Genomic DNA, 18,364 nt, shown 5'->3' with positions numbered 1-18,364 from the left:
ATGAAAAAGGCATTTTACTGCGCTTGCCTTCATTGGTCAGTGCATTAAGTATAGGAGTTGGGATATCATGTTGCAGCTGTACAGGACATTGGTTAGGCTACTTCAGGAATACTGCATTGAATTCTAGTCTCTCTGCTATTAGAAAAATGTTATACAAAAAAGATTCACAAGGATGTTGCCAGGGTTGGAAGGGTTGAGCTACTTGGAAAGGCCAGATAGGCTGAGATTATTTTCCCTGGAGTATCAGACACTGAGGGATGACCTTATACAGGTTTATAAAATCATAAAGGGTGAGGATAGGGTGAATAGCAAAGGTCTTTTTTTCCCAGAACAGGGGTGCACAAAACTAGAGGGCATAGGTTTAAGGTGAGAGGAGAAAGATTTAAAAGGGGCCTAAGGGGGAACGTTTTCATGCAGAGGATGATCTACTAGAGGAAGTGGTGGAGGCTGGTACAATTAGAAGGCATTTAGAAGGCATCTAATGGGTACATGAGTAGGAAGCATTTAGAGGGTTATGGGCCAAATGTTGGCAAATGGGACTGGATTAATTTAGGATATCTGGTTGGCATGGATGAGTTGGATTGAAGAGTCTGTTTCTGTGCTGTACATGTCAAGATTAGAGTGGTGCTGGAAAAGCACAGCAGGTCAAGTAGCATCCGAGGAGCAGGAAAGGCGACATTTAGGACAAAAGCCTCCCGTGCTCCTGATGAAGGGCTTTTGCCCAAAATTTCGATTTTCCTGCTTCTCGGATGCTGCCTGACCTGCTGTGCTTTTCCAGCACCACTCTAATCTTGACTCTGATCTCCAGCATCTACACTCCTCACTTTCACCTTCTGTGTTGTACATCTCTACTAGTCGTTAATTCTTATTGACAGCTAAGATTGTGGACGTATTGGTTATCATATTCTAAGATTACCTGGATTCTGGAAAGGTTCCAGTGGATTGGAAAAATGGTAATGTAACCCCCGATCCTAAAAAGGAGTGGGGCAGAAAATATGAAACTAAAGACCAGTTAGTTTAATACTTGTCATTGAGAAATTATTTGGGATGTAGTAACAGGACATTTGAAAATTTAAAAGCAATCCATCAGAGTCAGCATGATTTTATGAAGGGTAAATTGTGCTTGAATAATTTGTTCGAATTCTTCAAAGCTGTAGTAAAAAAGTGGATAGTGGGGAGTCCTTTAGCGTATCTGGACTTCCAAAAAGCAGTGGATAATGTGCCACATAAAAGTTTAACACAAGGTACGATCGCATAGGTTCAGAGGTGATATATTAGCTTGAATACAGGATTAGCTAGCCAACAGAAAGTTGAGATACTTTTTTTTGGTGGGAAGCTGTAACTAGTGGGGTTACACAGGATTTGGTCCTCAGGCTCAACTAATTACAAGCTGTATTAAATATTTAGATACAAGCTGCATTAAATACTTAGATGCAAGGATAGAATATATATAAACAAATTTGCATATGATACTAAAATAGGTGGAAAAGAAAGTTGCAACAAAGAAATAAGAAATTTACAAGGAATATGGATAGGTTAGGTAAATGGACTAAAATCTGGCAGATAAAGGTTAACATGGATAAGTGTGAGGTTATCCATTTTGGTCAGAAGAATAAAAGGCAACTAATTATCTAAATGGAGAGTTAACTTCAAAATGCTTCAGTGCAGAGGGATCTCGGTGTCCTCGTGCATGAGTTTCAGAAAGCTCGCATACAGGTATAGCAGGTAATAAGGAGCACAAATAGAATTTTGGCATTTATTGCTGTAGAGAAAATGTACAAAAGCAGGGAAATGTTGTTAAAATTCTACAAGGCATAAGTGAGACTGCATCTAAAGTATTGCACACACTTTTGTTCCCTTTGAAATCACTCGAGGCCAGATTCCTGTCACCAAGTCACGCTTAGTTTGCACATGCATACTACTTGACGCTGGTCTGGCTTCCTCAGAGCCAGCTCTCAGAGAACAGAACTTCTGACACTCCTGTTTATATCTGTCAGCCAGGGCTCCTTGGGCCAAATTAAGAGCCCAAATCAGGGAATTTATATTTTGAGGTCCACCTGGATGATCTTGTTACAATCACTATACCCCCCCCAATTGAGGAAGGATGTAATTGCAATGGAGGCAGTTCAGGGAATGGTCACAAGATTAATTGCAGAGATGAAAGGCTTGTCTTAGAAGTTGAGCAGTTTTGACCTATACTTGCTGGAGTTTAGAAGGATGAGAGGAGTTCTAATTGAGAAATATAATATTCTAAAGGAATCTGACAAAGCAGAGCAAATGTTTCTCCTTGGGGGGCAATCTAGAATGATAGTTTATAGTTTTAGGCTAAAGGGTGGCAGAGGCAAGGAGAAATTACTTATCTTAAAGGGTCATGAATCAGTAAATTCACTATCTCAGTATGGACACCTAGAGACTGAAATATTTTAAAGAGATAGACAGATTTTTAATTAGCAATGGTTTAAACGGTTTGGGGACTGGATTTGAAAAGTGGAGGTGAGGCCAAGATGAGATCAGCCATGATCAAATTAAGTGCTGAGGTAGGCTCAAGGAGCTGAATTACCCACTCCTACTCCTAGTTCTTGTGTTCTTATGTAGGGGGAATGTCTCAACTGTCTAAAGTGCCTCTCTCTAATGGGAAAAAACTGCAACAATGATGGTGGCCATGTTTGGTGCAAGTAATCTCTTCACATTGTCCCTTATGATATTGAGAACCATCTGTAACATATAATGTGTTCACATCTGCAGTTCGTAGAACATTTCTTCCATTGATAGCTAATAATAATCCAAAGCACATCAGTAACAATGGAATGCCAAAGGAGCAGAACTTCACAGCATAATATTTATGAATGTTGTGATCTCTTTACAGTTATACAGTATTCATACATACTTGTGACGAAGAATTTTTTGGTGAAAGTACAGCTGTCGAAGGTAGCAATCTTTTCCTGTAACACAACTACCAAAACCCTGAGAAAGAAAATATAGAACAATCAGAAAATATTGCATATCCTATTTTCCCCACTGTAGCTGCAAGTGAATACTTCAGATGAAACATGGGTAACAGCATCTTCTGCATTCTGATCATATTCACTATAAGATGCAATTTTGAAAAACCTTGACTGTCGCACACAAATCATATCTGCATTTTAAACCAGTAATAAGGTTGCAATGGGTAAGGAGTGAGTTTCTTTCAAGCTGCTATAAATCAGTATTTATAAAAAGAGAAGTAATGTGATTGCCTTTGACAGATTGCTATATCATTATAGGTACGATATTTCAAACAAGACATTAAACTAAAGACCTGTGTCTCCATTTTGGAAAATGTGAAAAATTCGATGACAGTGTCAGAAGGATGCCAGGGGAGTTTGCCCCAGTATCCTAGTTAGCACTTATCCATCTATTAACATCAATAATTACAGATTAATGATCATTATTACATCACTGTAAGCTTATTGCGTGAAAATTGCCTTCTGTGTTTCTTACATTACAACATCGCATTTCAAAAAATAGTTAACTATCTGTGAAACACTTTGAGATTGTAAAGGGTATTACAGAATTGCAACATAATCTGTTTTCTCCCCACAATTGAGTGGGAAAAAAACATAGTGAAGACATGATGAGAAAATATTTAGAAGAGCTAAATTAAGAAAATAACAACCAGACAGGAAATTGGTCTTGCAGGAATATTGGTTAGAATGGGTAAGGTCTGAAAATGTGTTGCTGGAAAAGCACAACAGGTCAGGCAGCATCCAAAGAACAGGAGAATCGATGTTTCGGGCATAAGCCCTTCTTCGGGAATGAGGAAAGTGTGTCCAGCAGGCTAAGATAAAAGGTAGGGAGGAGGGACTTGGGGGAGGGGCGTTGGAGATGAGATACCTATCGCACACACTTTCTCCTGCATTTACTGGAGTTTAGATTAAAGACAATCTTACTGAAACATATAAGATCTTCATGGTATTTGACAGGGTGAATGGGAAGGGAATGTTTTCCAGAACAAGGGAACACGGTGTAAAAATAAGGCAGTATCTATGTAAGACGTAGAGAGGAAAAAATGGTTTTCTCTCAGAGGGTGGAGAACCTTCGGAACAAAGGCAAAAAGGATCACAGAATATTTTAAAACAAAGATAGACTCTTGACTAACAAGAGAATCAAAGGATGCCTGGGTAGTGGAAAAATGGAGTTGAGGTGACAATCAAATCAGTCATGATTTTATTAAATGTGCAGCAGGTTCTAAAAGACCGAATGGACTCTTCCTGCTCCTAATTCATATATGTATATGTTTAATAAATACAAGATTCTGAATTTCAAACAACTGCAACAATTTACACTACAGGAAGAGACTGCTGATTCACTGGCAAGTCAAATTAGATTAGCAAAGGTAACTAGAAATCTTGTAGTTGTCCTGCTGGATTCATGCCTGCACCTGTACAAAACACCTGCAACCTATTCGAAAAGATGAAACACTTAACAGCAATCTAGGTTTGTTCAATATATCATACAAGTTGCATGACACTATGATCTTGTGTTATAAATTCTGTGTCTTATGATCCTGCTCCACTAGTTACCTGATGGAGGGGCAGCGCTATGAAAGCTAGTACTTCCCAATAAACCTGTTGGACTATAACCTGATGTTGTATTTTTTAAGTATTTCAATAAAGTTAAAGTTATGCCAGTTTTTGTTTGTATTTTAACTATGCTTTAAGAATAAATTGCATTTTGCTTAAAGCCTAGTGGTGGGCCAATTGAGTCACATCCAATAAGAAGTTTGGGTCTAGGCTATCTTCTTGATGTATTTTGAAGGGATTTGGTCTGGTCTACAACACTATCCTTAAATTATGACAACTAGTTCTGGAATCCACGATCATTGGGAACATCCTTCTTGTGTTTAATCTGTCTTGTCCTGTTAGAATTTTTGGATTTCTGTGAGATTTTCCCCCACCCATTCTTTTAAACACCAGTGAATATAGACCTAATTGATCGAATTTCTCTTCATGTGTCAGTTCTGCTGTAGTTTTTCACCTGATGACAAATTTGCCCCTTAAGTCTCTTTTAAAACTTTCCCCTCTCACCTTAAACTTATGTCCTCTAGTTTTGGATTCCCCCACCCTGTGAAAAAGACCTTAGTTATTCACCCTATCCATGCCCTTCATAATTTTATAAACCTTTATAAGGTCACCCATCAGCCTCCAACGCTCCAGGGAAAATAGCTTCAACCTATCCAGCCTTCCCCAGGCAACATCCTTGTAAATGGGTGGCACGGTGGCTCGATGGTTAGCACTGCTACCTCACAGCACCAGGGTCCCAGGTTCAATTCCAGCCTTGGGTGACTACCTGTGTGGAGTTTACACATTCCCCCAGTGTCAGTGTGGGTTTCCTCCTGCAGTTCATGTGAATCGGCCATGTGTTAGGTGCATTACTCAGAGGGAAATGGGTCTGGGTGGGTTACTCTTCAAAGGGTCGGTGTGGAGTTGTTGGGTCCAAGGGCCTGTTTCCACACTGTAGGTAATCTAAGTTAAGTCTTTTTTGAAACCTTTCAAGTTTCACAATATCCTTCCTATAGCAAGGAGACCAGGAACTTCCTGGAATTACTTTCCCAAAAACATTGGAGTGTATCACAAAGGCTATAATGGTTCAATGTTCACCATTACCGCAGCCTCCTCAAGAGCAATTTGAGATACGTAATAAGTGCCAGCTTACCCATGTCCAGCATTTCATACATCCAATGAGTGAATAAAATTTTAAAGTATGGTATAGCAGCAGTCCAGTATTAGGTGTAGGCCCTTCAAATGTATTCAAGAAACTGGTTTGATGAGTGTAATTACAAAGAGATCTTGGTCATTAGGGTCAAGGGGCTGAGGAGTTGCAGATGGAGTTTAATTTGGATAAATGCAAAGTACTGCATTTTGATAAAACAAACAAGAGCAGGACTTATATGATTAGAAGTAGGGCCTTGAGCATTGTTGCAGAACAGAGAGATCCAGGGGTTTAGGAACATAATTATTTGAAGTTTGTAACCTTATAGAAGTTTATAAAATCATGAGGGGTTATAGATGAGGTGAATGGCAAGTGTCTTTTCCCTCGGGTGGGGGGATTTCAAGACTAGTGGGCAGACTTTTAAGTGAGAAGAGAAAGATTTTAAAAAAGACACAAGGGGCAACTTCTTTTCTATACAGCAAGTAGTTCATGGGCGGAATGAAATTCCAGGGGAAATGGTGGATGCAGGTACAGTTACAATGTTTAAAAGACATCTGGCTAAGTATATGAATAAGAAATATTTGGAGGGATATGGGACAAGTGCAGGTAGATGGCACTAGTCTAGTTTGGGATGCCAGTTGGCATGGACTGGTTGGACTGAAGGATCTGCTTCTGTGCTGTATGACACTGTGACCCCATGACTCAATGATACGATTATGTTTTCATTCAGAGTGTGGTAAGCCTGTGGAATCCTCTGTCACAGTAAGCAGTGGAATACAAGAGATTGAATGTTTTCAAGGAGTTAGATATAGTTCTTCAGCCCAAAGGGATCAAAGGCTATGAGGAAATAACACGAACAGGATACTGAGTTCAATGATCAGATATGGTCTTATTGAATTGTCAAGCAGGGTTGACTGGCAGAATGGTCTACTCCTGCTTAATTTTCTACTTTTCTATGTTAAAATAGCAATTTGATTAATTCCTTTACAATTGCACTGGACATTTTTTTAAAAATTCATGGGATGTAGTGGAGGAGGCAAGGCCAAATTGCTCAAGGAAGTTCTTGAACTTCTGCAGTCCATGTACGGTCGGTAGATGCACCATGTCACTAGAGAGACTTAAATGCAGTAACATTGAAGGAACCACGATATATTTCCAAGTCAGAATGGTGTGGCTTGGAGAGGAGCTACCTAACTCCTAGATGGAAGTGGTTGCAGGATTGGAGGTCGATGTCCAAGGATATTTGGTGAATTTCTGCAATGCACCTTGTGGGTAGTACACACATTGCTACCGAGCATTAGTGGTGGAGGGAGAGGATGTTTGTGGATGTGATGCCAATCAAGGGGACTGCTTTGTCCTGGATAGTGTAAAACTTCTTTGAATGTTGTTGGAGCTGCACTCATTCAGGCAGGTGGGGATTATTCCACCACAATCCAGACTTGTGCCTTGGAGATGGTGGACAGGCTTTGGGGAGTTGCATGGTGAGTTACATGCTGCAGGATTCCCAGTCTCTGACCTGCTGGTATAGTCACTGTGTTTATGTGGCAAGTCCAGTTGAGTTTCTGGTCAATGATAATCTCCCACGATGTTGACATTGGGGGATTCAGTGATGATAACACTACAGAATGTCAAAAGGCTGTGGTTAGATCCTTTCTTATTGGAGATGGACATTGTCTGGCATTTATCTGCTGTGAATATTATTTGCCACATGATTTTATCCAAATCTTGTTATCTGGACAGGGACTGCTTCGGTATCTGAGGATCACAAATAGTCATAGAGTCATGTGGTGAACACTGTGCGATCATCCCTACTCCTAACATTATGATAGAGGAAATGTGAAGGTTGGACCTAGGACACTACCTGAGGAACTCCTACAGGGATGTTCTGGCTCTGAGATGACTGACCTCCAATAGCCACAGCTATCTTCCTATGTATCAGGTATGATTCCAACGACTGGTGAGTTTTCCCCAATAAAAATTGATTTCAGTTTTGCTAAACTTGGTCAAATGGGGTCCTTGATGTCAAGCGCTGCCATTCTCACCTCACCTCTAGATTTCAGCTCTTTTGTCCGTGTTTGAACCAAGGCTGTAACGAGGTCAGGAGCTGAGTGGCGCTGGCAGAACCCAAACTGGGCTTCACTGAGCAGGTTATTGCTGAGCAGGAGCTTGACAGCACTGTTGATGGCACCTTCCAGCACTTTACTGATGATCAAGAGTGGAAGAATGAGCTTTTAAATGTCTGGGTTGGATTTGTCCTGCTTTTTGTGCATACGAATGGGTAACTTACCACATGTCAGTGTTGTAAGTGTATTGGAAGAGCTTGGTTAAGAACAGCAAGTTCTGGAGATCAAATGTTCAGTGCTACTGCCAGAATGTTGTCAGAACCCATAGACTTGGCAGTATCAAGTGCCTCCAAACAATATTTGATATCACATGGAGTGAATCAAATTGGCTGAATTCTGATATCTATAATGCTAGGAACCATTGGAGGAGTCCGAGATGGATTGTCCACAAGATACTTCTGGCTAAAGATTGCTACAAAAGCTTCAGTTTTGTCTTACATTGATGTGTTAGGCTCTTCTATCATTGAGGATGAGGTTATTTGTGCAACAGCCTCCTCCAGCAAGTTATTTAATTGTCCATCACCATTGGTGGCTGGATGTGGTAGGATTGCAGAGCTTATATCTAATTTGTTGGCTGCGGGATCATTTAGCTCTATGCATCACTTGCTGCTTATGGTGTATGGCATGCAAACGGTCCTTGTAGCCACACCAGGTTGACACCACAGTTTTAGGTATGCCTAATGCTGCTCCTGGCATGACCTCCTGCACTCTCCATTGAACCATTCAAATTGATGGTAATGGTTGAATGGGGGCTATGTTGCGCCATAAGTTTTGCAGAATGTGCTACAGTACAATTCTGCTGCTGTTAATGGCCCCTCAGAGCATCATGGATGCCCAGTCTTGAGTTGCAAAATCTGTTTAAAGTCTGTCCCATTTAGCACGAGTGATGGTGCCACAAAACATATTGTAGGGTATTCTCTATGTGAAGGCAGGACTTCACCCTTACAAGGATTATGCGGTGGTTACTCTTAGCAAGATTCGAACCCAGGTTTCCAGAACATTAGCTGATTTTTGGATTAATAGTGTAGCTATAGTACTAGATAATAATAATAACATAATAGATAATACCACTAGGCCTTCGCCTCCCCTACAGAGCTGTAACAAAGTATTATAAAGCAGCAATCGACTATTGCACACATTCTCAGTAATGATCAACAATTCTGTACATCTTTTGCTATTTCCAATCTACCTTTCTCCCTTTTGCTATCATGCCAACTAATAGATTCAGAGCGCTTTCAATATCATAAATGCTGGTTTAGATAATAACTAAGTTTTAGCCAGTCATCTGACCACATTTTACAGGTTAATTATCTGCACACGCTCTGTGCTCACCTTTATTTTGTCCAATTGGTGATCTCTACACTTGACATGAACCTAACAACATTACATTATTTTGGAGTTACAGAGTATGTAAACTCGAAATATCAACTTTGTTTCTCTCTCCACAGATGCTGCCAGAAACTGTTTTTCCTGCCCTTTTATAATTTCATATTACTTCATCTATCTGTTTTCCCACTTTCATGCTCTTGACATTTTTCCTTAATTTTGATTTCAAGAAACATCTTGAGTTGCTTGGTCTCTATTATCTCATCTACTCTCCTTCATTGTTGGCATCCTGGCATTCTTGTTAATTTTCTAATTCTTCTGAATTCATTGTTGACCTGTCAATTCCTTCAGATGGACATAAGAAATTCCATGATACTATATTTAAAAATTGTAGTAAAGTTCTCCCAGTGTCCTGGCCACTATCTCTCCCTCATCCATCATTAAACAGATTGACATATTGCAAATTGCTTGCAAATTGGCTGCTGCATTTCCTACATTACAGTAGTCACTGTACTTCAAAGGTACTTCACTGGCCGTGAAGAGCTCTGGGACTTCCTAGAGGGATTATATAAATGCAAGTTCTTTCTTTTGTTTATACAGCACCAACAGAATTCCTCAACCTCTAGAACTGACGTTTAAAACATATGGCTTACAGGCTTGAATTCAACCTGCTAAATTTTTCAATCCAGCCTGCAAAGTGATGTTCCAAATGCAGCTCAGTGGGGGAGGGGTGTTTGAGGATGGGGAAGACAAGATTCTTGCTCTTGTACAGATGCCAGGCCCTGAATGAGTCAATCTGGAGCAACACACTGGAAAGGCCAGAAGGAGTAGGAGCTACAGGCAGTGTGACCAAGGACGACTACAGTGCGAGGATGGGTATAGATAAGCGTATTTGCAGCTTCCCAACTCCTCCTCAGCAATATTAATCTCCAAATCTCCCAAAAGCTAAAACATGGAAAAAGGAATAAAGGAGATTGGTAGAGGCAGACAAAGTTCAAACAGTAATTTTACTGGAAGCATTTCAAAAGTGATGGATTATGTTAAAAATTAAGGGAAATATAATGCTTTAATCAAAGTTTGCATTCCTATATGTAATTCACTTGTACACTTTCTGGAATTGGCACATTCAAAGCTACTTCTGCAGAGCATAATTTACAAAACCTGACAGAACTAGAGTTAAAAACAAAAACATTTAAAAAGTGATGAATCAAGAATGATGGCATGCATGCATTATTTAAGACCAGATTTTAATCTTTACTTTAAAAAGCTAAAGGAACTAAATACAATAAGATAGCACTTCCAAATTTTTAGTTCTAAACCGGCAAACCTCAAAATGTTTCAGGAAGTACTTAAATAAATTGAGTAGGGGTACAGTTCGAGTATCCAATTTATTCTCATCTGAGGAAAACGGAATTCCATGAAAGGTATTTTGTTGCACATGAAGGAAAAAATACATCTGCTGGATTATGGCGTAAAAAATTAAACAAACAACACTTCAAATGTTCATCAAAATAATTTGAAGTGAAATAAAAAATAATTTTCAAATTTGACAGGGAGAAAAATAGTTGAAGAAATGGAATTAATAACGGAACCTTCAGAACCTGAGAGGCAAAAGAAAATCTGAAAGTAAACTCATGCAATATAATAAACTGCAAAAAATCCCTCCAATTCAATACTATGACTGTGGAGGATCTAAAGGATATGAACAGGGCTAAAAATGAGGCTGAATACAAAGCAGGTTAAATACTCAATATATACTGAACATTTTCATTCTTCAGTCATTCAATAGGAAAGGCATTAAATTAAGAAAGACCTGCAACATACATAATGCCCTTTTATGACTTCATGAAATTTTGAAGTGTTACAGAGAAGCTTTTTAATACGACAATGTAGTGCACCACAGCACTAATGTGCAGACAAGTACTACCAGTAGCAATGTGACATAAGATTGTCTATTTTTTAGTATTTCTGCCCAATACAACAAGTCATGTGAGGAGAACACAATCTTTTTTCAAATAATATGATGAGGTCTTTATGTGCACCAAAGATCAAAGGCAAAAGAGGTCTCATTTAATGTCTCAGCTAAGAAAACAGCACATCCATTGCAGAACTCCCTCAACTACTGCATTGCTGTAACAGCCTAGATTATGTACCAACATCTACAAGGGGACTGGAATCCACAACCTTCTGATTCAGATGCAAGTCATGATTTGGAGATACCGGTGTTGGAGTGGGGTGTACAAAGCTTAAAATCTCACAACACCAGGTATAGTCTAACAGGTTTATTTGGAAGCACTAGGTTTCGGAGCACCACCTAATGAAAGAGCAGCACTCTGAAAGCTAGTGCTTCCAAATAAACCTGTTGGACTATAACCTGTCATATGTTGTATGCTGTTGTATGATTTTTAATTCAGACGCAAGAGTGCTTCCCCATTATACCACACTGAGACTATCTGCGTAATAGCATGTCTTACAAAATAACTGTGACTCAGGTGTAGAGAATATTCCAGAGTTTATATGGAGCAAGGTCAATTTTTAATGAATTTCAAATCAGTGAAATAGAGAATTAAGCTATAGTGGAAACTTCAGAGAATAAAAATGATAAATGATCAGGACTTTGTGCTAGATTGGATATAGCTAAGGGTCTGGAAAAGTTGTAATTATTGATTGTGAATCTGAGGATGACAATGAGAACTGCTTTCAAAAATCAAGCCTAAAGGTTGTTAGACATTCTGGAGTCGACTGTTGAATATTACAGATACGTAGCTGCAGGATGACGTGAGCTGGGACTCAAATCCTGAAGCGTACAAGACAATTCGGAATTAATGGAAAGGAGGAAAATATGAGGGATAGCTCTGCTCATGAAGGCATTTGCACAAAACAAGAGATGACCTAAATAAGGGAAACTGAGATGTGGGAATAGTTTGGGTAGAAATGAAGCATAAATAAGGTAAGGAGACACTTGAGGGCGTGGTAGAAGGGTTCCATCACAATAATTATGTAGTAGGTTGGGGTATAAAGGAAGAAAGAATGGGAGGTGTCAGAAAGACATGGCAATAATCCAGGGATACGATTTTAAGCGATATAATGGAATAGAAAAGTCAGATGGGCAAAGGTAGTCTTAACGAGGAGTTCATAAACTTTTTCAGGATATTAAGACAGCATATTCTGACCAACTAGAGTCTAAGAGCAAACCATACCAGAATGCAATGAGATAGGATTAATTATTGATCTCACAGAAAAGGCACCTCTGGTAGCAGCAACCAATTAAAATTAACATATAGTTTGATGGAGAGAGGAATATAACAAGACTATTCTTTTAAAACTTTAAAATGTAATAAAGGAAATTGTGAAGGCATGAAAACAGAGCTGGCTAAATTAGATTAAAAATAGATCAATTGAAATACAGTGGCACCCATTTAAGGAGTTTCTTCAGAATTTGCAGTATAGTTACATTCCAACAAATAAGAAAAATTCCAAGGAATGGACCCACCAGCTGTGTTTTTAATTAGGAATGTAAAAGAGAATATCAAATTAAAATAAAATGCATATAATTATGCAAATTCCAGAATAGAGTGGTGCTGGAAAAGCACAGCAGTTCAGGCAGCATTCGGACAAAAGCCCTTCATCAGGAAAGTGCTTTTGCCCGAAAGTCGATTTTCCTGCTCCTCGGATGCTACCTGAACTGTTTACTTTTCCAGCACCACTCAATTCCGGAATCTGGTTTCCAGCATCTGCAGTCATTGTTTTTACCTATATAATTATGCAAAGACAGCAGACAGATCAGAAGATTGGACAGAATATTAAAAAAGTAAAGAAGTACCAAAACTTTTAATAGGAAGGGAAATATTAGAGTACACAAGAAAGCTAGCCAGAAAATTTAAGAACAGTAAGAGTTTCTACAAAAAACTTAAAATGAAAAGCATTAACAAAAGGGACACTGATCTATAGAAAGTGAGACTTGAAACTTATCCTGGAAAATAAAGAAATGGTAGATTAATTGAACAGGTATTTTACATCTGTCTTCATGATAGAGATATAAGTAATATCCCAGATTCAGTAATAAATCAGAAATTGAAAATAGAGAGGAATACAGGAAAACCAAAATCACCAGAGTTAGTATTGTGTAATTTGTTGAAATTGCAGTCAGAGTCCTGATGAACCTCATCCTAGGATCTTAAAAGAAGTACGTAGTGAGATAGGTGATACATTAATTTTAAATTTTCATTGCTCCCTTGATTACGGGATAGTCCCACTAGATTAGCATCCAGAGGATATAACTCCTTTATTCACAAAGGAAAGAAGACAGGAAGCAGGAAACTACAGGCCAGTTAGCTTAACACCTGTAAAACAGAAAGTATTAGAAGTAATTATTAAACAAGTTATAACAGAGCACTTGGATAAATTCAAGTTCAGGCAATGTCAACATGGGTTCGTGAAAGGAAATCATGCCCAATCTGGTATTCTTTGAGGAGGTGGCAGGTGTTGTGGTTAAAAGGGAACCAGTTACTGTACTTAGATTTTCATTTAATAAGATGCCACATCGATGTGCCATTGAAGAAAGTAAAAGCACATCATGTCAGAAGTAGCATATTGGCATGATTAGAAAGTTGACAGGATAACATGAAGCACGAAGTAGGCATAAATTGATCTTTTTCAGATTGGTAAGATGTAATAAGTGATGTGCCACAGGGATTGGTGTAGGGATTACAGGTGTCTGTAATTCATACAAACAAGTTAGTTCAGAATATTGAAGAAATAGTTGCCAAATCTGCAGACAACGTAGAGTCTTAGAGTCCTATAGTATGGAGACGGGCCATTCGGCCCCAACTGATCTGTGCCAACCAATATGTCTATCCAAGCTAACCTCATTTCCCTGCACTCTTCCCATATCCTTCAAAACCTTTCCTATCCATGTATTAGTTCAAATGCCTTTTAAATGTTAGTAACCACTTCCACTGGCAGCTCAGTCCATACGCATACCAAAGACATTGCCTCTCAGGTTCCCTTTAAGTCTTTCTTCTCTTACCTTAAACTGATGCCCTCTAGTCCTCAATTCCCCAACCCTGGGAAAAAGACTGAGTGCATTCAACCCATCCAAGCCTCTCATGATCTTATGCACCTCTCAGATCCCTCCTCAATCTCCTACGCTCTAAAGCAAAAAATCCTAGCTTGTCCAACCTCTCCCTATAACTCAGACCCTTAAGTTCAGGCAACACCATTGTAAATTTCTTCTGCACTCTTTCCAGTTTAATAACATCCTTCCTATAACAAGATGACAAAAACTGAACACAATACTCCAAGTGCAACCTCACAAACGTCCTGCACAACTGCAACATAACTTCCCAATTTCTATACTCAATGGCCTGACTGATGAGGACCACTACACTAAAAGCCTTATTCACTGCCCTGTCTCTTTCAGAGAATAGTGCACCAGTGCAATTACAGACTTCCTTAAATAAGGTGACCAGTACTCTGTTTTACTACACTCCTTAAGGCCCTACCATTCACCATGAAACTCCTACCTTGATTTTACTTTCCAAAATGCAAGACCTCGCACTCATTTGTATTAAACTCCATTTGCCATTTCTCGGCTCACTTTCCCAGCTGATCAAGGTCCTGCTGCATTTTCCGTAAGCCTTCCTTATTGTCCACGATACCAACTATTTTAGTGCCATCTGCAAACTTACTGATAATGCCTAGGATATTTTCATCCAAATCATTGGCTATAGATAACAAACAGCAACGGGCCCTGCACCGACCCCTGAGGCACACCAGTAGTCACAGGCCTCCAGTCCAACAAGCATTCTTCCACCAATACCTTCTGCTTCCTACCATCAAGCTAATTTTGTATCCAATTTGACAGCTCCCTCTGGATTCCATGTGATCCAACCTTCCAGAACAACCTACTATGTGGGATCTTATTAAAGGTTTTACTGAAATCCATAAAGACTATGTCAACCTTCCTGGTCGCTTCATCAAAAAACACTAACAAATGTGTGAGGCATGATCTCCCATGCACAAAGCCATGCTGACTACTTGTAATCAAATCCTGTCTTTCCAAATGCAGAGGAATCTCGATTATCCAAATGACACGTGGGGAATAGTTTGCTCGGGTAATCAAATGCCAGGTAATCGATTGCCGAATAACACAGTTTAACCAAGCATTGGGACCTTGCAATCATGTTCGGATAACCAGAAATTTGGATAATTGAATGCTGGATAATCAAGGATCCTCTGTATATCTTGTCTCTCAGAATCTTCTCAAACAACTTACCTACTACAGATGTTAAGCTTACTTGTCTATAGACATAAAGATAGATAGGAAAGCAAGTTGTGAAGATAACATAAGAATGTTACAAAGGGATACAGAGAAGTCAAATACGTGGGCAAAGATGTGGGCAAAGTGGGAAAATGTGAAGATTGAGAGGAAAAATAAAAATGATGCATATTGTCAAAATGATCAGTGACTGCAGAGCTCTGAAATGCAGAGGGATCTGAGTGTCTTCATGCATGAATTGTAAAAATTTAGTAGGCAGGTACAACAAGTTATTAGGAAAGCTAACAGAGCATTATCATTAATCATGATAGGAACTGAATATGAATGTAGAGATGTTTTGCTTCAATTATACAGGACACTGTTGAAACCATGTCTGGGGTACTATGCACAGTACTGGTCACCTTATTTAGGGAAGTATGTAATTGCACTGGTAGGCAGTTCAGAGAAGGTTTACCAGACTACTACCCTCATACCTGGAATGGGGCAGGTTGTCACAAGGCAAAATGCTGGACAGTCTAGCCCTGTATCAAAGTAGAAGAGTAAGAGACAATTTGGTTGAAACATAAAAAATCCTGAAGAGTTTTGATAGGTTAGATGTGGAGAGAATGTTTCTTCTTCAGGGACAACTAAAACTTTGGGTCATTGTTTAGAAATCAAAGGTGCCCCATTTAAAAAAGAGATGAGGTAAATATTTTCTCTCAGAAGGCTGAGTCTTTTGAACATACTCTCTGAAAAGATGGTGGAGGCAGAGACCTTAAATATTTTGAAGGTGGGGTAAATAGATTCTTGTGAAGCAAAGGTTTGAAAGGTTATCAAGTGTGGGCAGTAATGTGCATTTGAGATTGCAACCACTTTAGCCATGATCTTATTACATAGTAGATCAGGGGTCACTGGGCTGAATGATCCACTCTTAGATTCGGGATCAGTTCCTGCAGATTGGAGGGTGGCTAATGTTATACCACTTTTTAAGAAAGGTGGGAGAGAGAAAACAGGAAATTATAGACCAGTTAGTCTGACCTCAGTGATGGGAAAGATGCTGGAGTCTATTATAAAGGATGAAATTACGACACACCTGGATAGTAGTAACAGGATAGGTCTGAGTCAGCATGGATTTATGAAGGGGAAATCATGCTTGACTAATCTTCTGGAATTTTTTGAGGATGTAACTCTGAAGATGGACGAGGGGGATCCAGTAGATGTAGTGTACCTGGACTTTCAGAAAGCTTTTGATAAAGTCCCACATAGGAGGTTAGTGAGCAAAATTAAGGCGCGTGATATTGGGGGCAAAGTACGAACTTGGACTAAAAGTTGGTTGGCTGATAGGAAACAAAGAGTAGTGATAAATGGCTCCATTTTGGAATGGCAGGCAGTGACCAGTGGGGTACCGCAGGGATCAGTGCTGGGACCGCAGCTTTTTACAATATATATTAATGATATAGAAGATGGTATTAGTGATAACATTAGCAAATTTGCTGATGATACTAAGCTGGGTGGCAGGGTGAAATGTGATGAGGATGTTAGGAGATTATAGGGTGGACAAGTTAGGTGAGCGGTCAGATGCATGGTAGATGCAGTTTAATGTGGATAAATGTATGGTTATCCACTTTGGTGGCAAGAACAGGAAGGCAGATTACTACCTAAATGGAATCAATTTAGGTAAAGGGGCAATACAGAGAGATCTGGGTGTTCTTGTACACCAGTTAATGAGGGTAAGCATGCAGGTACAGCAGGTAGTGAAGAAGGCTAATAGCATGCTGGCCTTCATAACAAGAGGGATTGAGTATAGAAGCAAAGAGGATCTTCTGCAGCTGTACAGGGCCCTGGTGAGACCAAACCTGGAGTACTGTGTGCAGTTCTGGTCTCCAAATTTGAGGAAAGACATTCTGGCTATTGAGGGAGTGCAGCGTAGGTTCACGAGGTCAATTCCTGAAATGGCTGGATTACCTTACACTGAAAAGCTGGAGCGACTGGGCTTGTATAACCTTGAGTTTAGAAGACTGAGAGGGGATCTGATTGAGACATATAAAGATTATTAAAGGATTGGACACTCTGGAGGCAGGAAACATGTTTCCGCTGATGGGTGAATGCCGAACCAGAGGACACAGCTTAAAAATACGGGGTAGACCATTTAGGACTGAGATGAAGAGAAACTTCTTCACCCAGAGAATGGTGGCTGTGTGGAATGCTCTGCCCCAGAGGGCAGTAAAGGCCCAGTCTCTGGATTCATTTAAGAAAGAGTTGGGTAGAGCTCTCAAGGATTGTGGAATCAAGGGTTTTGGAGATAAGGCAGGAACTGGATACTGATTAAGGATGATCAGCCATGATCATATTGAATGGTGATGCAGGCTCGAAGGGCAGAATGGCCTACTCCTGCACCTATTGTCTATTGTCTATTGTTTCTGATTTGGTGTGTGGATGTTTGTAAATAATCAAACATTGGGAAAATGATCAAACATCTTTGTACCTTGTGTTGTTAATATCCTGTTCTTTATTTTCATATGTTTTTGAAGTCTATTTTCTAATTTTTGAGAAATTAACTTATTCAATGCAGGGAAAGATGCAGGGAAATATTTGGTTGACAAGCTTGAAAAATGGAAAGCAAGAGCAATTCAAATGGAGGTCTGTGTTTATTTTAAAAAGGATAGGGTTGGATATGGAAACATCCTAATCAATGTTAGGCTTCCTCTTAGTCATTGTTAAAGATATGATATCTAATGTTATCTTCATGAGAGGTTTAAATTATGCCCCGATAGTCCCCAGATCAAAAATAAACTATGAAAGAATGAAGAACAAAGAAAATTACACCACAGGAACAGGTCCTTTGGCCGCCACCCTGGGAAAAAGCTTCTTGCTATCCACCCTGTCTATACCTCTCATGATTTTGTAGACCTGAATCAGGTCCCCCCTCAATCTCCATCTTTCTCATGAAAATAATCCTAATCTA

General features: G+C 39.4%; 1 protein-coding gene across 2 annotated transcripts in view; it reads right to left on the bottom strand.

The window, feature by feature from the left end:
- bcas3 (BCAS3 microtubule associated cell migration factor) overlaps nt 1–18,364 on the bottom strand; it is a 1,146,863-nt gene that overhangs the window by 897,599 nt on the left and 230,900 nt on the right. For both annotated transcript variants that reach the window (XM_060847956.1, XM_060847957.1), the window contains exon 9: nt 2,888–2,964. In XM_060847956.1, coding sequence (XP_060703939.1) covers nt 2,888–2,964 — 77 coding nt within the window. The remainder of the gene's footprint in view (nt 1–2,887; nt 2,965–18,364) is intronic.

This window comes from Hemiscyllium ocellatum, chromosome 31, assembly GCF_020745735.1.
Source record: "Hemiscyllium ocellatum isolate sHemOce1 chromosome 31, sHemOce1.pat.X.cur, whole genome shotgun sequence".
Taxonomy (NCBI): domain Eukaryota; kingdom Metazoa; phylum Chordata; class Chondrichthyes; order Orectolobiformes; family Hemiscylliidae; genus Hemiscyllium; species Hemiscyllium ocellatum.
The sequence above is the reverse complement of the archived record's forward strand: the minus strand, read 5'-3'. Positions and strand labels throughout refer to the sequence as shown.